General features: G+C 45.8%; 1 protein-coding gene across 3 annotated transcripts in view; it reads left to right on the top strand.

Moving 5' to 3' along the window:
• Window positions 1-22929, top strand: part of etv1 (ETS variant transcription factor 1) — a 39856-nt gene extending 16927 nt beyond the window's left edge. For 2 of the 3 annotated variants that reach the window (XM_083637887.1, XM_083637888.1), the window contains exons 7-13: window positions 346-534; window positions 2721-2968; window positions 10781-10852; window positions 10942-11010; window positions 17089-17258; window positions 19412-19513; window positions 21063-22929. In XM_083637887.1, coding sequence (XP_083494013.1) covers window positions 346-534; window positions 2721-2968; window positions 10781-10852; window positions 10942-11010; window positions 17089-17258; window positions 19412-19513; window positions 21063-21287 — 1075 coding nt within the window. In that variant the 3' untranslated portion in view covers window positions 21288-22929. The remainder of the gene's footprint in view (window positions 1-345; window positions 535-2720; window positions 2969-10780; window positions 10853-10941; window positions 11011-17088; window positions 17259-19411; window positions 19514-21062) is intronic. The other variant, XM_083637889.1, reaches the window with a different exon arrangement.
• The last annotated feature ends 1405 nt before the right edge of the window (window positions 22930-24334 follow it).

The following is a 24334-nucleotide window of genomic DNA, read 5'->3' as shown; positions in this document are numbered from 1 at the left end:
TGACGTAGAATATTGTTTTCATCATTTTGGAAATAAATAAATTGTAATCCCCAATCTTTCCAGGTACCCCCTCTGCAAGCTGGTCAAGTAGCCCCTAGCCCTAGGTGTACACGTACCCCTGGTTGGGAATCACTGAGCTACTGCATACGATGCACTGTACATGAGTGTATCGAAAAAGTTAGATCCTAACACAAGTAGTGTATGACATAACATATAACATAACGTAATGTAAAGTAAAATAACAACATAAACCATTTCATTAAGCACCAGACGACCCCAGGGTGAATCAGACCCCGAAAGACTGACTGATGATGTCCAACCTCTTGCCCCCCTCTCTGCCCACAGTGCCTATGAGCAGAAGCAGCCCACAGGAATGAAGCCCTCCAGCCCAGTGACGCCCCCTTGTAGCACCCCCGTGTCCCCGCTCCAGCATGCCTCGCCCACGGCAGCCCCGACCCCCAAGCCAGATAGGACCTACGCCCACTGTCCGCCCTCGCAGCCTCTCCCTGACATCGCCTACGCTCTGGACCACAGGTACTCAAACCCACAGCCTTTTTACATTTACATCACATTTACATTCAGGCCATTTAGCTTAGGCTCATGTCCAGATCAGCTTACAACCAGGTCAGCATGCAGTAGAGTAACTTTATAGTGCCAGTTTTAGTTCTACAAACATTTTCTCGCCGGCAGAGCTGCTCTGCAGGCAGCAATAATCTCATTCATTGTGAGTTAAACCTCGATGGGCAGGGCCAGAGTCATAATAGAGAGAGAGAGAGAGAGAGAGAGCTCTGCGTCAACTCCATTCACTTCATCAGGCCAATTATTTGACAGCAATGGCGGATCATGGAGACCCAGAGTAGTTCCAAACAGCCGGAGCTAGCAACTGCATCGCCCTAAGGAAGTAGTGGAATTGGACCCGGAGCTACGTGAACCACATGAGCTGTATTGTTTTTGACCCTCCGTTGACACAACTTTTTCTCTCAATGACTCGGGGCAGGGCCAAAGAACCACCGTGTTTAGGAGCGCAATTGGCAAATTAACTTGAAGCACAAAGAGGGAACTCTGATCAAAATGGAAACAGCAACAATGTATCTTTCCCATTCATTTATAGGCTGAACCGGATTCATTATCTTGGCCAGTGGGCTAGAGCTAACTAGCTTAGTTAGCCTAGTTTGAACTTGGAAGGTCAGCTAGGCTAACTAGCTAACCTAATTTAGTATGGCTATTGCTAGATTTATTTTATTTTTTTCAGTTAGTAGCAGAGCGCTTAGCTTCGGAATATTAGCTTCCTCCTCTTTTACCTCTTGTATTTTTCACTGGACCTCAGTTAAATGTTACTTCCACAGTGTTGCCAACTCTTTTCCAAGTAAAGTAGCTATTGGCTGCTCAGAACATTGCTAGATGTCGTCAGATGACATCTCATGATCATTTGCATATCAATATAGCCTACTGGCTATAATGCTGCACTTGCTATGCACGCCGCGGCGTAGCCTGTTTTCATATTAATGTGCTGACTCCGCTCATCCGGGCCAGTTTCGGCATTCACAGGTAACAATTACAAGTGGACCCTACCATACAGTCCCTGCTTGCAGCGGAGGGAGGGGGGCTCTGCTGTGTGTGGGAATTGCTGATTAGCCAAGCAAGTAGAGAAAACCGGCATCAGCCATACCAATTTATTGCCAAATGCTTTGGGATTCATCATATTAACATTGCTTCCCATGGTCAAAAAGTCGCCAGATTTGTTGCTAGTCGATTTTGAGAAATAAAGTCACCAGGGGGTCTGAAAAGTCGCTAAGTCTAGTGACAAAGTCGCCAAGTTGGCAACACTGCTTCGCCAGAAACACTGTGGTTCTTTGGCTCCGCCCACTGAAGTTTAATTCAACCAATGAGTTTATTTCTGCCTCCAGAGCAGCTCTGCCTCTGGGAAATGTCTAAACCAGTGCTTCTTATATCACCATTATATATGCAATCAGTAACTAATGAGTGCAAGATTCAAAGCCACAAAGGCCTGACAACAGATATAACAAATAGTCCTGTGTACCAAGAAGAAGGCTAAAGAGGTGCTACAGTAGGTAACCAGAACAGCACCCGGCAGACAACCTGAAGTTTTGTATGTTGTTTTATTTGTTTACAAGGCAGTCATGACTTGCATAATAAACCAGGTGCATCGCTGCTGGATATTTGAGCACTGGTTCTTTTGAGGCTCTCTATTCAGCTATTCCTAATTTGCAATGTTTTTATTTAGGTCAGACAAGTCAGACAGTGTCAAGTAATCGGCAATGTGCAATCTTTAAAATACTCTATAGACCCTTTTCACGGGGGCCATTTTGTGTCGAAAAGGCAGAATATACACAGGTGCGAGCAAAACCCTAATGAGGGTTTCCAAATTCCAATCATGGAAGTGGGAAACCCTCATTAGTGTTTTGCTTGCACCTGTGTTTACCCTGCCTTTTCGACACAAAATGGCCCCCGTGATGAGAAGGGTCTATTGTTTAAACTTGGCACTCGTATTTTGCCCTCAATGACAAAGTCCAGTCATTTGGCACTCGAGCAGGTTAAAGCCCTAAACATAATTAGCAAATGCTATGATTTAACCGTGATTTAACCATGATTAAGCATGGATTTAACCATACCAGTTAAAGGGATAACATGTTCTTGTCTAAATATGTCTTCCGGTATGAGTGCTGCTAACTAATCCACTGATTTGTTGTCGTCCTCAGATTTCGGCGTCAGCTCTCAGAGCCGGGCCACTCGTTCCCTTCCCCGCCGACAATGGTTCGGGATGGGCGGCCCGTGTACCACAGGCAGATGTCGGAGCCTAACATCCCCTTCCCTCCTCAAGGCTTCAAGCAGGAGTACCCCGACCCGCTGTTCGAACACCCGGCCATGGTGGGGGCGCCGCTGCCCCACGCATACCCCGCCTCCATGATGATCAAGCAAGAGCCCAGGGATTTCACCTACGACTCAGGTGAGACAGGCTTCCCACGGCTCCTTGACATTGTTGAAAGTTTGTGGATTTCAGGGGGGGAAAATCAAGGCCTTGAAAGTTTTTGAAAATAGACATAGATAGACATGGGTGATTCAAGTGCTTGAATTTATATATTCTTATAAGTTCTTATACGATTATTTTTTTTTGCTCAACGTTAGTAATACGTTACGTTTACGATACGTTTCGCTGTCTGCGCGTGTCTCTCCCGCCGTCTTTGCGTCCTTGTTTCACACTCTACCTGCTTCGAGAAAGTGGATCCGTATCTCAAACTATGCCGTGGTTGTTGGGTCCTTGAATTTGAAGGAATTGGGCCTGGAAAGTCCTTGAAAAGTCCCTGAATTTGATGCTTAGGAAGGTGTGGGAGCCCTGGTGAGAATCTTCTAAATTCTGTGTGTGTGTGTGTGTGTGTGTGTGTGTGTGTGTGTGTGTGTGTGTGTGTGTGTGTGTGTGTGTGTGTGTGTGTGTGTGTGTGTGTGTGTGTGTGTGTGTGTGTGTGTGTGTGTGTGTGTGTGTGTGTGTGTGTGTGTGTGTGTGTGTGTGTGTGCGTGCGTGTGTGTGTGTGCGTGTGCTTGTCTACATGTTACCCTGATAACTGGTAAGTAATGTGATGAGAAGTCTTTTTATGGTAGCGATGAAATAAATACCATAAAAAGCGACAGCATTTCTTTCTGTTGCTAGAGCGTCATCATTTCAGGAATGGGAGAAGGCGGAGGAGGGGTTGGCGTTTATTGAGTTTGCCCATTATTAGGGCAGGGGATCTGGCTGAGCCGGGTGTCTGCGCCGGCCTCCATTTCCTGTGGTGCTCTCATAGAAAAGAGGGGGGGGGGGGGTATGCCTGGTCACTATCCGTCCTCCCACGCTTGTCCATTCCCCTTAGGGAGTGAGTAAAGGGACCTAATAGGCCTTTTTCACAGCGGCCATTTTGTGTCGAAAAGGCAGGGTAAACACAGGTGCAAGCAAAACATTAATGAGGGTCTCCAACTTCCAATCATGGAAGTTTGGAAACCCTCATTAATGATTCGACGGAAAATGGCCACTGTCAAAAAGGCCTGTCGTCAGCTGGGGCCTTCCACGGGGCCTGAGGCTACATTCGGGACATGAATGAACATGGTTGGGGAGTAACGGAATACATGTACTGTATTTAGAATACAGTATTCAAAATATGAGTAATATTCCCTTACAGTTACAGTTTAAATTGGTGATATTCTGAAAACAGTTACTTGAAGGGATTACTTTGTTTTGTTTTTATTTACTCTAAAGTTCATATGAGGCATGCATTTCTGATAAACAGATTAAAAAAAAGTGCAACAATTTGTGCATGCACAGTGCACCTGCCATAAGGCAATGGCAATGGCGGAAGAGACACAGAACCAGGACGCTCTCAGGAATATGTAGAACACTGTGCAAAGGCTTCTCCCCTGCCTTTTCACCTGACTCTATGTCCCCAAAAGTGCTGCATACTAAATGTCAAGTCAAGTCAAGTTTATTTGTATAGCCCTAATTCACAAGCATGTCTCAGAGGACTTCACAGAAAATATGTCTAGCTAAATCTAGCTGACACAACAGTAGCAATTACAGTAGTAATAATAACAAGATTGAACAATTAGAGAAAGGCAGAGAGAAGGGGAGAAAAGGGGGGTGGAATGTGCGGGAGGAGAGAACAGGGAAGGGAGGAGATGGGGAGGGAACATGGGAATGTGGGGGAGGGCAGAGCAGGGAAAGGGAGGAGGTGGGGAGGGAGAGCGGGGGAATGTGGGGGAGGAGAGAGCAGGGAAAGGGAGGAGGTGGGGTGGGAATGGGAAATGTTCGTGGAGGAGAGAGCAGGGAAGGGGAGGAGGTGGGGAAGGAGCAGGGGAAGGGGGAAAGAGGAGAGAGCAGGAAAAGGGAGGAGGGGGAGCAAGGGAGGGAGAGTGGGGCGATGTGGGCGAGGAGAGAGCAGTGCAAGGGGGGAGGTGGGGAGGGGACAGGGAAAGTGGGGGAGGAGAGAGCAGGGAAAGGAAGGAGTTGGGGAGGGAGAGGGGGGGTGTGGGGGAGGAGGGAGCAGGAGGAGGTGGGGAGCAGGGAATGTGGGGGAGGAGAGAGCAGGGAAAGGGAGGAGGTGGGGAGGGAGCAGGGGAAGGGGGGAAGAGAAGAGCAGAACAGATAGAATATACTGTAGCTAGGTGATATGGTCATGAATAGTCACAGGGGACAGTCAAATTTAGCAGGCAGGTTATGTAATTACTTATCAGGCGAAAAGAGCCAATGAATAAGCAAGAAATGAATTGACATTTATCGCCCAGCCACAGGTAGCAACGGCACACTGGAACTAGCAGCAGAGCATCCAGGCCAAATGAGCAGCAGTTCAGACAATCTGACTACTCGAGCCATTAACCGGAACTAACTAGAACACAGGGAATCTAGCTAATCTACAGCCTAGTCTGCCCTCTCCTATTCTACTCTAGTCTGATTTTAGCCTGAACACTATAACAGGTCTACAGCCTACAGTTAGGCTGTAGCTAATCTATCACCTAACCTAAGCTATTCTAACCTACCGGCATCCCTCGACCAGTGATGGAGAGCACCGATGCCCCCCACCCCCACACACATAAGGCGTGAGAGAGAAGGCCAGGCCGGGACACACCGGAGCCCCTCCCCCATTTTTTTTCTTTTTTTTTCTCGCTTCTTCAGCACACAAACATCTTTTTTTGTTTTTGTTTTTTCCAGTGCCAGTCAGCCCTTTAAAGTAGTGTTGCAAGCTAGGGCTGTGCAATAAAATCGATACGGCAATATATCGTGATACTTTTTTCCGCAATACTGTATTGATATTTCAGAAAAATATCGTGATATATCGCCATATCAAATTTTTTGCACTGCTGTGTGTTCAGTGACACAATAAGAATACTTTTTATTTCAGTGCGTTCAGTAAGACACTCAACACTCAGTAGTTTTGACAAAATTTGTCCACTAAGTTAACAATATAAAGCGATGTACATATTATTACACTACCTGGGTGGTACACAGCGTGTTGTATTTTTAGCTATATTTTTTAATTGTCAGTTAATTATGTAGAGTATTGCAATATATCGCAATATGTATTGTATCGCAATGTATCGTGATACAATCGTATCGCAACCCATGTATCGTGATACCTATCATATCAGGAGGTCCTTGCCAATACCCAGCCCTATTGCAAGTGCTAACTCTACAAACACATTTCACTAACATGCTGAAGAAGGACACAACATTACATCAGTGTGCAATGTGCATGTAACTCACTTTTTTTCACATATTAAAAAAAGAGAGAAAAAAGAAACAGAGTAAAGGAAATCAACAAAAGCATGTGCAGGTAGAGACAGGAAACCCTAGGTGGGCTTATTCTGGGTCTTTACCTGCAGAAATTAAACCAATATTAATAATCATACAAAGCATACAATATTTTAAACAAATGAGTGTGTACATTCAGAGTGACCCAGACAAATGGGCTCAGCAAGACGATTTTCAAGTATTCCAAAAGTAGGCTAATCCAAAGTATTTAGAATATGTTACTTAACTTGACTAATCTAATCGAGTATGTTACAAATTACATGTTAGGACATGCATTCAGTAATCTGTAGTGGAATAACCCTCCCAACACTGTGAATGAACATACGCTGGACTGCTTGGGTTCATTCACTAAACGGACAGACAGGACCCTGGAGAGGCAGAGCTGCCTCCTCAGCCACTTCTCATGGCCTCCTCTGGGTCTGTCCACTCTCTGTTACACCAGCTCTTTACTTCCCATGGCCTCCTCTGGGTCTGTCCACTCTCTGTTACACCAGCTCTTTACTTCCCATGGCCTCCTCTGGGTCTGCCCACTCTCTGTTACACCAGCTCTTTACTTCCCATGGCCTCCTCTGGGCCTGCCCACTCTCTGTTACACCAGCTCTTTACTTCCCATGGCCTCCTCTGGGCCTGCCCACTCTCTGTTACACCAGCTCTTTACTTCTCATGGCCTCCTCTGGGTCTGTCCACTCTCTGTTACACCATCTCTTTACTTCCCATGGCCTCCTCTGGGTCTGCCCACTCTCTGTTACATCAGCTCTTTACTTCCCATGGCCTCCTCTGGGCCTGCCCACTCTCTGTTACACCAGCTCTTTACTTCCCATGGCCTCCTCTGGGTCTGCCCACTCTCTGTTACACCATCTCTTTACTTCCCATGGCCTCCTCTGGGCCTGCCCACTCTCTGTTACACCAGCTCTTTACTTCCCATGGCCCCCTCTGGGTCTGCCCACTCACTCTCTGTTACACCATCTCTTTACTTCCCATGGCCTCCTCTGGGCCTGCCCACTCTCTGTTACACCAGCTCTTTACTTCCCATGGCCTCCTCTGGGCCTGCCCACTCTCTGTTACACCAGCTCTTTACTTCCCATGGCCTCCTCTGGGTCTGCCCACTCTCTGTTACACCATCTCTTTACTTCCCATGGCCTCCTCTGGGTCTGCCCACTCTCTGTTACACCATATCTTTACTTCCCATGGCCTCCTCTGGGTCTGCCCACTCTCTGTTACATCAGCTCTTTACTTCTCATGGCCTCCTCTGGGCCTGTCCACTCTCCGTTACACCAGCTCTTTACTTCCCATGGCCTCCTCTGGGCCTGTCCACTCTCCGTTACACCAGCTCTTTACTTCCCATGGCCTCCTCTGGGCCTGCCCACTCTCTGTTACACCAGCTCTTTACTTCCCATGGCCTCCTCTGGGTCTGCCCACTCTCTGTTACACCAGCTCTTTACTTCTCATGGCCTCCTCTGGGCCTGCCCACTCTCTGTTACACCATCTCTTTACTTCTCATGGCCTCCTCTGGGCCTGCCCACTCTCTGTTACACCATCTCTTTACTTCCCATGGCCTCCTCTGGGTCTGCCCACTCTCTGTTACATCAGCTCTTTACTTCTCATGGCCTCCTCTGGGCCTGCCCACTCTCTGTTACACCAGCTCTTTACTTCTCATGGCCTCCTCTGGGTCTGCCCACTCTCTGTTACACCATCTCTTTACTTCTCATGGCCTCCTCCTCCTCTGGGCTTGTCCACTCTCTGTTACACCAGCTCTTTACTTCCCATGGCCTCCTCTTGGTCTGCCCACTCACTCTCTGTTACATCAGCTCTTTACTTCCCATGGCCTCCTCTGGGTCTGCCCACTCACTCTCTGTTACATCAGCTCTTTACTTCCCATGGCCTCCTCTGGGTCTGCCCACTCTCTGTTACACCAGCTCTTTTCTTCCCATGGCCTCCTCTGGGTCTGCCCACTCTCTGTTACACCAGCTCTTTACTTCTCATGGCCTCCTCTGGGTCTGCCCACTCACTCTCTGTTACATCAGCTCTTTACTTCCCATGGCCTCCTCTGGGTCTGCCCACTCTCTGTTACACCAGCTCTTTATTTCCCATGGCCTCCTCTGGGTCTGCCCACTCTCTGTTACACCAGCTCCCCCCCCCCCTCCACCGGCAGCTCCGCAATGTACCACTGCTGTCATGGAAAAGCCAGGCAACTGCAATTTTGGTGTTTTTCTCACTTTCCATTGTGAGGTTTACTTGGTAATTGACGTGCTGACCGAGTTTTAGGGGCTCTTGGCTCTTGAAACCTATTAAAACACCATTGATTAATCTGAAAATACACACAGTTTTCTTATGTCCCTGTGGTCCATCAACAGCACTATGTTTCTTGAATGGTCTATTTACACTTAAAAAAAAATACATTTACGTAACTGCCTCACAATGAGTGCAACAGTAACCTTCAATTTGTAGATCATCATCATTATAAGGCAACCAATAATGAGTGTAAGGTTCAGAGAGCCACCGCATTCCTGTGAGAAATGTGCTAGTGAGAGAAATATGGCATTTGTTGGTCCATGGTCCAAGGCTACAGTAGAAACCTTAGCAGTGTTGTGTACAGTTGTGTATAAGATTGAGTACGAGGGTGAATGTATTAGCAGGCACTGTGGGGCTTGTTGACTGGAGCAGGCCTGCTGCAGGATGGGAGGGGAGCTGATCATTTCATTAGCAGTCATTTCCTCTACAAGCCCATTACTTTGATGACGTTCACAGAAATGTTTATGGGTCTAAATGAAGGGCCTTAGTCTGTTTATTGAACATTCACTTTGTAACCCGTTTGGCCATTTTGATCACATGCCATGTGCCTGTGACCCGTTTGGCCATTTTGATCACATGCCATGTGCCTGTGATGCCTGTGTTATGGGAGGTTCTGAAAACATGGACAGTCAATGGAAGTTTAATTGGATGTTGTAAAACAAACTAGTAAATATGGCTTCCGTAGCAAAGTGCAAGTCCTTTTCAGACAACTGAGAATTATTTGATTGGACACATCTAATTAAACCTAAACAAGCCAAATAAGCTCATCACTCAAATAAGCAAACCACCAAATAGCTGTTAAAGGCATTAAGATCGTATTAGAAATTTGTATTTTGTGTGTACAAATTAGACTATTCGGAACACCAACTATTCCTGAAAGTCACTGAGCAGGTGAATTTAAGTAAAAAGGTATGTTACTTATGGATTTCACCTGTTAAATCCATGATGTGTAGATAAAGGAGAAGACATAAGTGTTGAAGAAGGAATAAGTGACCCCTTCACATCTATGTAATTTAGATCTGAAAACACGTTTGTGCTCGTTTAACGCCGTGTTCAATGTAAATTGGGGGCGGGCACAAGCGCATGGCTGTTATAATTGTCTTGGGCATAGGCGTGCCACATGCCAAAGCAGGCGTTTCAGCGCTAAAATGTGGGGATAGATGGCATTATCCTATCGTCAGCAGCACGCAGTTACTTTGCGCTAAGAGCTTTGAAAAGGAGGCGCTAAAACACTCGCTGCGCTTGAGCGCACCATAATCTCCGCGCAGCGCAGCACAGCACAGAAACGTCATTACGCACGGATGTGCCACGCCAGGACATCAAATTCTGCTGTTAAAATTGGGTAACCAGCAGATTATTCGGTGAGGCAATAACTATAATTCACTGAGAAACTTTTATCACATTGCAAGGAGGGGTTAGGTAAATTGGAAAAACTTACATCATGTCCACTTGCTCCACTGTCCATACAAGCGTTGTGTGTTTTTTTTCTCCCTTTTTTCTGATTTCCCTTCTCTTTTTCGCCCCAATTGTACTTGGCCAATTTCCGCCCCTGCTGCCCCGGTTGCTGCTCCACTTTCTGCCGATCTGGGGAGAGCCGTAGACTAGCACCATGCTTCCTCCGACACATGCGCAGTTGCCAGCCGCTTCTTTTCACCTGACACCGGGAGCTTCACCGGCAGGACGTAGCACGTGGGAGGATCACGCTATTCCCACCAATTCCCTTCCACTCCGACCAGGTGCACGACCGACCAGAGGAGGCGCTGGTGCAGCGACCAGGACACATATACCCCCAGTCTGGCTTCCCTCCTCAGCCAATCGTGCCTGTATGGACGCCCGACCAAGCCGGAGGTAACACGTGGGTGCAAATCTGCGACCTTCGTGTTGGTAGGCAGGGAATCTACCGCTACACTACCCGGACGCCCACAAGCATCTTGTTGTATGCGCCATATGCGGTAATAAATCTCCCTCTGTGTTTAGACGTTGGGAGCGTGTATTAGTAGTAGTGTGATATAGTGAGCTCGCCTGTGGCTGGGAGCCATTGCAATGCTGGCGCTGGAGGCCATATTGTTTAATCAGAGCCAGTGGTGCGTTGAGTGAACAGGCTCTGACTGCTATCAGATAACTCAGATAGTGTTCTTAATGCTGCCTTCAGGCCCTTTAACACCCACTCTCCCATTCTTGCCTGGCTTTCAGCTGAAGTGCCGAGCTGCCATTCTGTATACTTACGGCAAGACGGCTATCTGGCTCACGCTAACAGGACTGAAGGTACCACTGATGATACGTGTGAATGTTGTCATGGTGCATTTTGGGTATTTGTAGAATATTACACCAATCACTCGTGTTTACTCCCCCAGGTTGTATGTTTGACAAAGTGGCGAGGCATTTCTATGATGATACCTGCGTGGTCCCTGAAAAGGTTGAAGGTGAGTCCTGCCTAAGTGCATTCTGTTTCATTAAAGACAGGGTTCCCATGGCTCCTTGAAGGATTCTACATTTGAGGGGGGCGGGGGATCAAGGCCTTGGGGTGTCTGGGTAGTCTAGAGGTAAAAGCGCTTGCCTACCACCGCAGAGACTCGGGTTCAATTCCTGGCAGTGGTATTTCCGGCTTGGTCAGATGTTCCGACAGACGCAATTGGCCGGCGGTGGGGTATGAGTCCTGGTCGCTGCACTAGTACCTCGTCTGGTCGGTCGCAGCGCCTGTTCGGGTGAGGAGAGGAACTGGGGGAATAGCATGATCGTCCCACGCGCTACGTCCTGCTGGTGAAACCCCTCGCTGTCAGGTGAAAAGAAGCAGCTGGCACATGTATCAGAGGAAGCATGTGCTAATTTACGGCTCTCCTCAGATTGGCAGAGGGAGTGGAGCAACGACCAGGACAGGGCAACGGCCGCGACAGGAAATTGGCCAAGTACGATTGGGGAGAAAACGGGGGAAGATGAAAAGAAACAAACTGCACAAAGCTTTTTGAAACATCATAGAATTGTCCACTCTGTGTCCTTTAGGTGACATCAAGCAGGAGTCAGGCCTATTGTCCACTCTGTGTCCTTTAAGTCAGTGGTTCTCAAATGGGGGTCCGCGAAAAGTTTTTAGGTAAAAAAAGAAAAAAAAAAAAGAAGAAGCTACAGTACATGTTACTTATTCCTTCTCAAACTACTTCCTACATGGTGCTAGTCTATCAAAATAGCTTGGCTGTCATTGATTGTGTTGCATAGTGGTTTTCTGTACTGTTGACAAATTGTGATATTGTAAGTCGCTTTGGACAAAATCGTCTGCTAAATGACGTAATGTAAATGTAATGTAATAAAAAAAAAAGATATACCGTATATTTTTTTTCAACGAAAATAGTTTATGCTTTAAATCTAAAATGGTTCATGGATTACATTCTAATAACAAACCTATCAAATTAAAAGTCAAGCACGTTACCGTGGAAACAATTAAGCTTAGCCCAAAATCACAAATCAGAATGAGGGGGTCCCCGGTATATTTTCTATCTTGTAAGGGGTCCTTGGCTGAAAAATATTTGAGAACCTCTGCTTTAGGTGACATCAAGCAGGAGTCAGGCCTATTGTCCACTCTGTGTCCTTTAGGTGACATCAAGCAGGAGTCAGGCCTATTGTCCACTCTGTGTCCTTTAGGTGACATTAAGCAGGAGTCAGGCCTATTGTCCACTCTGTGTCCTTTAGGTGACATCAAGCAGGAGTCAGGCCTATTGTCCACTCTGTGTCCTTTAGGTGACATCAAGCAGGAGTCGGGCCTATTGTCCACTCTGTGTCCTTTAGGTGACATCAAGCAGGAGTCAGGCCTATTGTCCACTCTGTGTCCTTTAGGTGACATCAAGCAGGAGTCAGGCCTATTGTCCACTCTGTGTCCTTTAGGTGACATTAAGCAGGAGTCTGGCCTATTGTCCACTCTGTGTCCTTTAGGTGACATCAAGCAGGAGTCGGGCCTATTGTCCACTCTGTGTCCTTTAGGTGACATTAAGCAGGAGTCAGGCCTATTGTCCACTCTGTGTCCTTTAGGTGACATCAAGCAGGAGTCAGGCCTGTAATTGTCCACTCTGTGTCCTTTAGGTGACATCAAGCAGGAGTCAGGCCTATTGTCCACTCTGTGTCCTTTAGGTGACATCAAGCAGGAGTCGGGCCTATTGTCCACTCTGTGTCCTTTAGGTGACATCAAGCAGGAGTCGGGCCTATTGTCCACTCTGTGTCCTTTAGGTGACATCAAGCAGGAGTCGGGCCTATTGTCCACTCTGTGTCCTTTAGGTGACATTAAGCAGGAGTCAGGCCCTGTAATTGTCCACTCTGTGTCCTTTAGGTGACATCAAGCAGGAGTCGGGCCTATTGTCCACTCTGTGTCCTTTAGGTGACATCAAGCAGGAGTCAGGCCTATTGTCCACTCTGTGTCCTTTAGGTGACATCAAGCAGGAGTCAGGCCTGTAATTGTCCACTCTGTGTCCTTTAGGTGACATTAAGCAGGAGTCAGGCCTATTGTCCACTCTGTGTCCTTTAGGTGACATCAAGCAGGAGTCGGGCCTATTGTCCTCTCTGTGTCCTTTAGGTGACGTTAAGCAGGAGTCAGGCCCTGTAATTGTCCACTCTGTGTCCTTTAAGTGACATCAAGCAGGAGTCAGCCCTGTAATTGTCCACTCTGTGTCCTTTAGGTGACGTTAAGCAGGAGTCAGGCCCTGTAATTGTCCACTCTGTGTCCTTTAGGTGACATCAAGCAGGAGTCAGGCCTATTGTCCACTCTGTGTCCTTTAGGTGACATCAAGCAGGAGTCGGGCCTATTGTCCACTCTGTGTCCTTTAGGTGACATCAAGCAGGAGTCAGGCCTATTGTCCACTCTGTGTCCTTTAGGTGACATCAAGCAGGAGTCAGGCCTATTGTCCACTCTGTGTCCTTTAGGTGACATTAAGCAGGAGTCTGGCCTATTGTCCACTCTGTGTCCTTTAGGTGACATCAAGCAGGAGTCGGGCCTATTGTCCACTCTGTGTCCTTTAGGTGACATTAAGCAGGAGTCAGGCCTATTGTCCACTCTGTGTCCTTTAGGTGACATCAAGCAGGAGTCAGGCCTGTAATTGTCCACTCTGTGTCCTTTAGGTGACATCAAGCAGGAGTCAGGCCTATTGTCCACTCTGTGTCCTTTAGGTGACATCAAGCAGGAGTCGGGCCTATTGTCCACTCTGTGTCCTTTAGGTGACATCAAGCAGGAGTCGGGCCTATTGTCCACTCTGTGTCCTTTAGGTGACATCAAGCAGGAGTCGGGCCTATTGTCCACTCTGTGTCCTTTAGGTGACATTAAGCAGGAGTCAGGCCCTGTAATTGTCCACTCTGTGTCCTTTAGGTGACATCAAGCAGGAGTCGGGCCTATTGTCCACTCTGTGTCCTTTAGGTGACATCAAGCAGGAGTCAGGCCTATTGTCCACTCTGTGTCCTTTAGGTGACATCAAGCAGGAGTCGGGCCTATTGTCCTCTCTGTGTCCTTTAGGTGACGTTAAGCAGGAGTCAGGCCCTGTAATTGTCCACTCTGTGTCCTTTAAGTGACATCAAGCAGGAGTCAGCCCTGTAATTGTCCACTCTGTGTCCTTTAGGTGACGTTAAGCAGGAGTCAGGCCCTGTAATTGTCCACTCTGTGTCCTTTAGGTGACATCAAGCAGGAGTCAGGCCTGTAATTGTCCACTCTGTGTCCTTTAGGTGACATCAAGCAGGAGTCAGGCCTATTGTCCACTCTGTGTCCTTTAGGTGACATCAAGCAGGAGTCGGGCCTATTGTCCACTCTGTGTCCTTTAGGTGACATTAAGCAGGAGTCAGGCCCTGTAATTGTCCACTCTGTGTCCTTTAGGTGACATCAAGCAGGAGTCGGGCCTATTGTCCACTCTGTGTCCTTTAGGTGACATCAAGCAGGAGTCTGGCCTATTGTCCACTCTGTGTCCTTTAGGTGACATCAAGCAGGAGTCGGGCCTATTGTCCACTCTGTGTCCTTTAGGTGACATTAAGCAGGAGTCAGGCCTATTGTCCACTCTGTGTCCTTTAGGTGACATCAAGCAGGAGTCAGGCCTGTAATTGTCCACTCTGTGTCCTTTAGGTGACATCAAGCAGGAGTCAGGCCTGTAATTGTCCACTCTGTGTCCTTTAGGTGACATCAAGCAGGAGTCAGGCCTGTAATTGTCCACTCTGTGTCCTTTAGGTGACATCAAGCAGGAGTCAGGCCTGTAATTGTCCACTCTGTGTCCTTTAGGTGACATCAAGCAGGAGTCAGGCCTATTGTCCACTCTGTGTCCTTTAGGTGACATCAAGCAGGAGTCGGGCCTATTGTCCACTCTGTGTCCTTTAGGTGACATCAAGCAGGAGTCGGGCCTATTGTCCACTCTGTGTCCTTTAGGTGACATCAAGCAGGAGTCAGGCCTATTGTCCACTCTGTGTCCTTTAGGTGACATCAAGCAGGAGTCGGGCCTATTGTCCTCTCTGTGTCCTTTAGGTGACGTTAAGCAGGAGTCAGGCCCTGTAATTGTCCACTCTGTGTCCTTTAAGTGACATCAAGCAGGAGTCAGCCCTGTAATTGTCCACTCTGTGTCCTTTAGGTGACGTTAAGCAGGAGTCAGGCCCTGTAATTGTCCACTCTGTGTCCTTTAGGTGACATCAAGCAGGAGTCGGGCCTATTGTCCACTCTGTGTCCTTTAGGTGACATTACGCAGGAGTACGTCCCTGTAATTGTCCACTCTGTGTCCTTTAGGTGACATCAAGCAGGAGTCAGGCCCTGTAATTGTCCACTCTGTGTCCTTTAGGTGACATCAAGCAGGAGTCAGGCCTGTAATTGTCCACTCTGTGTCCTTTAGGTGACGTTAAGCAGGAGTCAGGTCCTGTAATTGTCCACTCTGTGTCCTTTAGGTGACATCAAGCAGGAGTCAGGCCTGTAATTGTCCACTCTGTGTCCTTTAGGTGACGTTAAGCAGGAGTCAGGCCCTGTAATTGTCCACTCTGTGTCCTTTAGGTGACATCAAGCAGGAGTCAGGCCTGTAATTGTCCACTCTGTGTCCTTTAGGTGACGTTAAGCAGGAGTCAGGCCCTGTAATTGTCCACTCTGTGTCCTTTAGGTGACATCAAGCAGGAGTCAGGCCTGTAATTGTCCACTCTGTGTCCTTTAGGTGACATCAAGCAGGAGTCAGGCCTATTGTCCACTCTGTGTCCTTTAGGTGACATCAAGCAGGAGTCAGGCCCTGTAATTGTCCACTCTGTGTCCTTTAGGTGACATCAAGCAGGAGTCAGGCCTGTAATTGTCCACTCTGTGTCCTTTAGGTGACATCAAGCAGGAGTCAGGCCTGTAATTGTCCACTCTGTGTCCTTTAGGTGACATTAAGCAGGAGTCAGGCCTGTAATTGTCCACTCTGTGTCCTTTAGGTGACATTAAGCAGGAGTCAGGCCTGTAATTGTCCACTCTGTGTCCTTTAGGTGACATCAAGCAGGAGTCAGGCCTGTAATTGTCCACTCTGTGTCCTTTAGGTGACATCAAGCAGGAGTCAGGCCTGTAATTGTCCTCTCTGTGTCCTTTAGGTGACATTAAGCAGGAGTCAGGCCTGTAATTGTCCACTCTGTGTCCTTTAGGTGACATTAAGCAGGAGTCAGGCCTGTAATTGTCCACTCTGTGTCCTTTAGGTGACATTAAGCAGGAGTCAGGCCTGTAATTGTCCACTCTGTGTCCTTTAGGTGACATCAAGCAGGAGTCAGGCCTATTGTCCACTCTGTGTCCTTTAGGTGACATTAAGCAGGAGTCAGGCCTGTAATTGTCCACTCTGTGTCCTTTAGGTGACATCAAGCAGGAGTCAGGCCTGTAATTGTCCACTCTGTGTCCTTTAGGTGACATCAAGCAGGAGTCAGGCCTGTAATTGTCCACTCTGTGTCCTTTAGGTGACATCAAGCAGGAGTCAGGCCTGTAATTGTCCACTCTGTGTCCTTTAGGTGACATCAAGCAGGAGTCAGGCCTGTAATTGTCCACTCTGTGTCCTTTAGGTGACATTAAGCAGGAGTCGGGCCTATTTATTTATTTATTTATTTATTTATTTGTTTATTTGGACGGGACAGTGCATATTCATGAACATTACACAAGGCAACGTAAATAAGCCGGAGTTAGCAAGAATGCTAAATTACATCCGTAGTCCCCACAGAGAGACAGAAAAACGACAGAGGCAGCACCAGGACAGAACTAAACAGAACAATACAAAAAACAACATGAGCAATAACAAAACCAAAACGGATCAGAAACTAAAGTAAACCAAAATGAACTAAACTAGGTTAATAAGACAAGACAAAACAAAAACAAGAAGCATAACAGAGCAAGCAAAAACAAGAGCACTACAGTACAATTTACACATGGTCGCAGATTTGGCTATTTAAAATCCATTTTTTTACGTTGTGTTTGAAAGATGTCCACTCTGTGTCCTTTAGGTGACATCAAGCAGGAGTCAGGCCTGTAACAGGCCTGTAATTGTCCACTCTGTGTCCTTTAGGTGACATCAAGCAGGAGTCAGGCCTGTACCGCGAGGGTCCGTCCTACCAGCGCAGAGGCTCCCTGCAGCTCTGGCAGTTCTTGGTGGCGCTGCTCGACGACCCGTCCAACTCCCACTTCATCGCCTGGACCGGCCGCGGCATGGAGTTCAAACTCATCGAGCCAGAGGAGGTGAGAAGCTCAGTGAAACATCAATGTGCTCCGGTGCGTGGTGGAAATATGGCAGTATTTGTAGTGCCATACGTTGCAGCTGAATTTTGCCAGTACTTGAGGAAGAAAAACAGATTGCTTGATATGTTCAGACAGCGACAGAGAGGTCATCATTTGCAGTGAAATGTTCTCTGCTCTTGAAGTGGTCAGACCAGGCCTCTAAGACTCGCTTTAGAAACCTACAGAGAGGCCAAGATGTATTTACTGGGCCCTTCTTGATCTAACCTCGTCTCTCTCTTTCCTTATATAAAAAAAAAGAAAAAAAAAAAGAAAAAAAAAAAAACCCTAACCAACCTTGTACCACTAACCTAAACTTGTACCACTGTTCCTTCAGAAGCTGTAGTTGTCATAGACTGTGCTCCATAGTTGATTGTTCTATTGCAGACAGAAAAATGTGTTATTGTAAGTCGCTTTGGATAAAAGCGTCTGCCAAATGACGTAATGTAATGTAATGTAATGTAATTTATTTTTTTCTTGTACTTCGGCCACGTGCACACGAAAAATTGTCACCCAACCAAATCACCTCCACAGCCAGTCAAGCGGGCCATTTCAAAGAACAAGTTAACTAAAAATATAACCCATGTTGACGGTTGGGCCTTTTGAAATGGAAACAGAGCGCGGGTCTGTGTGCACCCACATCACACACAGTAGGGCTCAGTCAGTCACTCCTGCACGCTGATGGAGGATGAAGGAGAATGCAGGGTGCGGGATGGGGGGTTGGGTGTGGCGGGGAGGGGAGGGCGTAGAAACGGGGTTGGTAGAAGGGTACCTGGCAACCATCCACACGGCCCAACGGTGTTGCGGCATGGGCCAGCTGCAGCAAACAGGGGGGCCCATTCATGCCATCAGGTGACCAAATGCACTCGCTTTGGGGCGCCGAGGACAGACGTTAGTGCCTATCTCTTTGCCTTTGGACCGGGCAGGTGTGGCAAGCGAGGTTGCTTTTTTATTACTTTTTTTTGGGGGGGGGGATGCATTATATTGGATTTTTTATTTATTTTTTATTTGGGGGTGGTGATTTCCCCCCACCTAATTTTAGAGCAGATCAAGTCTCTCCTGTCGTAGAATTAACACATTATTATTATGCCTACTCTCATCATGATGGCCCACTGGCAGATGCAGACATACTGTAAATACAATGTTTTTTCAAAAGGTACACATTCACTGGGCAAAATAAAACTGCTTCAAGTTATGTCAAACATGCCAGATTCTTTATTTATTTAACATTTCCTTTCAAACAAAACTGTAAGATTCATCCTACTGAAACAGGCTTGGATGAGACCTGAGACAATCCTGGCAAATTTGACCTATTTCACAAGTTGCAAAAAAAGCATTTAGTCAAGCATCAAGCATTTTGGCTTAAAGTGTCATTTCTTCGGCCTATAATATCGGCAGAAATGTTTGTTTCGAGCCGATTCCGGTATTTCATTTTAAGGCCTTTATCGGCCGATGTCATCGTGCATCCGTAATGTGTATCATATTTTTGAGTGTACAGGTTCAGAGAGAGAGAGAGAGAGAGAGAGAGAGAGAGAGAGAGAGAGGGGTGGATAAAGAGGGAAAGACAGTGAGAAAGCTAGGAGAAAAAGAAGAGAATAGAGTAGTTAGTAAACCACAGAATGGCAGAGAAGAGAGAGTGAGGCGAGCGCCATGGGGCTGTGTGTTTGGAGCGCGAGGCGCGGCCGGGTGGTGGGTGGTCTGGTAGACAGGTGCTGTAACATCTGCTGCCTCCTCCGCTGGGTGTGTGACAAGCTCCTAATGAACACATCCCTGGTCAGGTCTGCCCAGTCTGGACGCACTCTTAATTATTCTTATTAGGAAATACAGATTAATAAGGTTTGTTTCAGCTGCCATGACATTCTTGTCAGGAAATTGGGTAGATTGTGCGTGCCTGTGTTCTTTCACAGGTCTTGCAAATGTGCACAAAACATAATGCAGTAAATACTTTTGGCATTTATTCTTTTATTTATTTTATTTTTATTTAACCTTTATTTAACCAGGTAAGTCATTAAGAACAAATTCTTATTTACAATGGCGACCTGTTGGCGATTCTGCTATAACTTCCCCTTTATGTCTGCTGTTATGACTCCATCATTTGTGTCTGTGTGTTTGCAAAGGTGGCACGCCGATGGGGAATACAGAAAAATCGACCGGCTATGAACTATGACAAGCTCAGCCGATCGTTGCGCTATTACTACGAGAAGGGAATCATGCAAAAGGTAGTGTGTGTGTGTGTGTGTGTGTGTGTGTGTGTGTGTGTGTGTGTGTGTGTGTGTGTGTGTGTGTGTGTGTGTGTGTGTGTGTGTGTGTGTGTATGTATGTGTGTATGTATGTATGTATATATATATATATATATATATATATATATATATATATATATATATATATATATATATCCCTCTCCCCTCTCCCTCTCCCCATCTTTCAGTCTGCCTACTGTCCTGTTGAATAAAGGGAGAAAATGCCCCAAAAACTATCTAATATAATATTTAATATATATATATAAAATAAGTTTGGCTATGTGGCAACGTTTGTTTATTTCAATGTTGTGTCCCGGAAGTGATGATGTCACACACACACACACACACACACACACACACACACACACACACACACACACACACACACACACACACACACACACACAAGGAGGCATTGTGACATCACAAGGCGGCACACTTTTCTAATGGCTTTCCGGCAGACTGGATGCCTTGTGGCACATTGCTGCCTCTCACAGTTGGGGAATCTTCTCCTTTTCACTCAGACGCACATCACACACACACACACACACACAGATGATGTCATCAGTGATGTCATAAGGTGGCGCACACACACACAAGGAGGCATTGTGACATCACTGACGATGTCATCAGTGAAGGGATCATGTGGGCAATGTTCTGTTTCAATTTTGTGAACTTTAGGGTGGGCGAGCCCACGCAGCAGGCGAGCCTAGGATCGAGCGTGCGTAGCGCACGAGATGCCTCGTATATCATTCTGTTTTCCCAGTACCTATATGTTTATGTAGATTGGATTTTGAGTTATACAATGTTTCTACAGGCAGAAATACTTTCATTGGTTGAGCGAAACTTCAATGGGTGGAGCTAAAGAAGCACACATTTTCAGAACACACAGAAAGCAGCTTAAAATAGTTTTTTTTAATGGCACTGATCCCCCCCTTTCATTCATGACCATGGTTTTCATGATGTTGGAAGGTCATCAGCTAGCTAACTACCATAGCTTTAGCTTACCTAGATAGCTAAAGGCTAGTGCAGTATGGCTAGTTTGAATTTGGAGGATCAACTACGCGTCATTATGGACAGCACCACATTTCTGCCTCTGATTGGGTTTAGGCATGAGGAGTGATGATTGGGTTTAGGCATGAGGAGTGATGATTGTGTAAGGTTAGGCTAAGAATATCAGGGTAGGCCACTCAGAGGTAGTGTAGGGCAGCCCATGCCAAGAAATGTGATGCTATCCATAATAACACTTCAGGTACGCTAGCTAGCTAACCTAGATAGCTTATGGCTGTTGCTTCTTACCCCAGTTAGTATAAAAGCACTAGTCTTCATAATATTAACTTCTTACCTCTTGTCTTTTTCACTGGGCTTCAATCTGTCCAACATTAAATTTGATTATTTGGCCCCGCCCACTGAAGTTTAACCATTATTTGTTTCAGAGCAGCTCAGCCTTCAAGAAATGTTTGTCTTAAACAGCAATCTGCTATTAATTTATTAAAATTTTTCTCACCTGACACCTGTCTCCATCCAGGTGGCGGGGGAGAGATACGTGTACAAGTTTGTGTGCGACCCCGAGGCATTGTTCTCCATGGCGTTCCCTGACAATCAGCGGCCGGTGTTGAAGACCGACATGGAGCGGCAGATCAACGAGGAGGACACGGTGCCACTGTCGCACTTTGACGAGAACATGGCCGCCTACGTACAGGAAGGGCCCTACTGCCAGCCGCACCCCTACAGCGAGGGCTACGTTTATTAACATCAACCCCCCCCCCCCCCCCGCCCGGCCCCTCCCCTCTGACCGCTCACACCTGAAACTGTCATATCCTCTCATTCGCAGTCGCTCCGGGAATAAGACTTAGCATACGCATCCAGCGGAGCCCTCGCGCCCCCTCCCCATTTCTCTCTCTCTCTCTCTCTCTCTCTCTCACACACACACACACACACACACACACACACACACACACACACATCCCCCTTTTTGCTCTTGTCTTTTTTGACGTCCAAGCCGTACAGCAGGATGGAGAGTGCACTTTATGGACAGGAACGACACGTTGTTAACCTGCCAGGGTTAGCTATGTGGTTGGCTTTTTTTCTTCAGATGTTAATGTGGGATTTGTTTAGTTTGTTTGTTATTTTTATTTTGAGCATGCAACACCCTGGTGAGACAGGACTCAGCGGCTAACAGTCGGCCCAAGGACAGATTGATAGACAATGATTTTCTTGAGACTGCAGCGATGGAAGGAGTACCGATGATCACTTTTGTCCAATTGTCCTTTTGATTTTGCTCGTCCTCATCTCGTCATTATGCTTTCATACTCATTGAAGTGAATAATAATGCAATGTATTGTAATGATACTTTTATGGTGAAGTGTGACATGATTATAGACTTGAAAAAGTAATGATAAGAAGAGACATTTAGTTGCCATGGAAATACAGTAACAACTGCCTTGCTACCGGTTTTAAAATGGCACCTGTCAATCATCTCTGCCCCTCACTCATACGGTAGCTCTCATCAAATACAGTAGGTGTTTTTGCTATAATTATGTATTACGCCGTTGACTCCACTAGATCATCTCCACTAACCTGTACTGACAGGAACCTCTTCAGTTGGAAAGATGAGACATTGGCACACAAGGATACATTCAAAATTGTATTGAAGAACTGTATATGGATGAAAACCTTTTTTTTCAGCATATGTGAATGGCCTGTATTTAGGATAATTAACAAAGGTATCCAGGCCTGGATACCTTATATATACTGTAAAATAACTGATTCATTGAATATACTGTAAACAGCAGTTTCTTTAGTATTTTTGAAATACACATACATCAAAGCAGCAGTCATTTCTCATTCAGGTGTTTGGTTTCCCATGAAAAACTTGTAAAAATGTACAGATATATCATGAGTGGATACAGCAATCAGTCAAGATATTCAAGGTATCATCTGCATCCCCAAATAAATAAACCAGGATGTCAAATATTTCATAGGCTCAGACAAAAAAAAAAAAAAAAAAAAAAACATTTTTGTCCTTTTTTCAGTTTTGTTACAGGTAGGGGAGCACAAGGTGTATATTTTGCTTAAATCATCACATTGCCATTGATAGGGTTGCTTTTTGGTAAAAGGTATAAGAAATATTTAGAGTTTTATAATGTGATAAAGATTCATGTTATAACAAAAAAATGTGTTCCATTGTATAATCAGGTAAATGCACATTTGTTGCTTCAAATTGTAAGTGTATTTTCTAGTCTAAAAAAAATGTACGGCAGCTATGGCCTGCTATTCTGGATTCCTCATTTTCATTTGGTATTTTCTTTGTTTTGTTCAATCAAGCATTAAAAAAGATCTGGTGTGTCTGAGTTTTGTTCTCAAGCTATACATGTCTGGGGTGGGATTGGCAATAGCAGAAATTCTGTAATAAAATAGTTCTGGAAAAACAAGCTTATCAACACTTTTCAGATGATTAATCTGCTACATGAAAAGTTTTTTCTTCTTCTTAGTTTGATGTCTTGGCAACGTTATCTATCACTTGTGTCAAACAGAAAATGCAATTTTGTGGTGATTTCCACAGCCAATCTTACCGCCTGTCGCTTCTTCCTTGACAGAAAAAAGAATCGGTTGGTATTTACATATTGGCACGGGTAATAAAGCATAGTGTCTGTGTGCTGAAGGGCAATAGATTATGGACCCTTGTCAATTTCCAGGTTGGAGAGAAAACTCCCAACCACAAAGCATTTAGCCAAAGTGACACCTAAGGAAAAATCAATGAGTAATTTAAGGCAGTATTTTTTCATGTAGGTGAATTGTTTCTGTCTTTTGTTCCCATGCTCTTACGAGAGTGGCAGTAATGAAAAAAGGTACCACTGCCTTAAAGTTATTATTTCCTTCTGTAAAGTGTCACTATTGCTAAAAATCAATGACTAATTTAAGGAAGCATTGTTTAATTGGTTCTACTGATGGAAAAAATGAAAACGGATGTGTAAGTAATGAAAAAACGCTGCTTGCCTTAATTTGTCAGAGCAGGTTACAAGCCAAGCCCATTATAGTTCCCTCTCTCGGTTCCTCTTTATTGATTGTCTATGGTGCGAGGAATTGCCCTTAACTTTATACATCTGATTGCTTCCCTGATGCATTTAACAACATCTAATCCGACATACGAAATTGAGAATAGCGCTAAAGCTTTTAATATGATAAATGACACTTCTAATTTGGTTATCCACTTACAATGGCCTTATCCCAGGGTATATTACCTGTGTATTAACCAGTGGAAAGGTCCTGTATGTACACAATAATACTACCGGTATCTGCATTTTGATAATTAATGCATAATGCACTTACAATAGCATAACAACATCATCTCTGTACAATTCGTACCAACATAATTTGCTAAAGTAAGTAATTTTAAATGACATGTCTAACTTCACATCCAGCAGGAAAACATATTGGCTGCCCCGGCTCCTCTCCTCAGGTGTGAGCTGGTTGGGTTCCGAGGATGCGGTTGACTTTCGCTGTTCAAATGAACTTCACGGTTACAGACCGGACACAAATGACTCTGGTTTATTCAAACTCTGCCATTGAAATCCCATGCAAACATCTGTGAGTTTTAAATATGTGGTGAGCTTTCATGTCATCGGTGAAATGACGCGGCTCGCAAAAGTGCAACAGCGCTGCAATATCTTACACCTGTGTGTTATAGGAAGAGTCTTAAAGGAATAGTTCACCCCCAAATCAAAAATAGATATATTCACTCTTATCTGCAGTGCTATTTATCCATCTAGATCGTTTTGGTGTGAGTTGCCGAGTTTT

The sequence above is a fragment of the Poromitra crassiceps genome (assembly GCF_964638095.1).
Source record: "Poromitra crassiceps genome assembly, chromosome: 1".
NCBI classification, from domain to species: domain Eukaryota; kingdom Metazoa; phylum Chordata; class Actinopteri; order Beryciformes; family Melamphaidae; genus Poromitra; species Poromitra crassiceps.
This window is presented reverse-complemented; position numbering and strand designations above follow the sequence as displayed.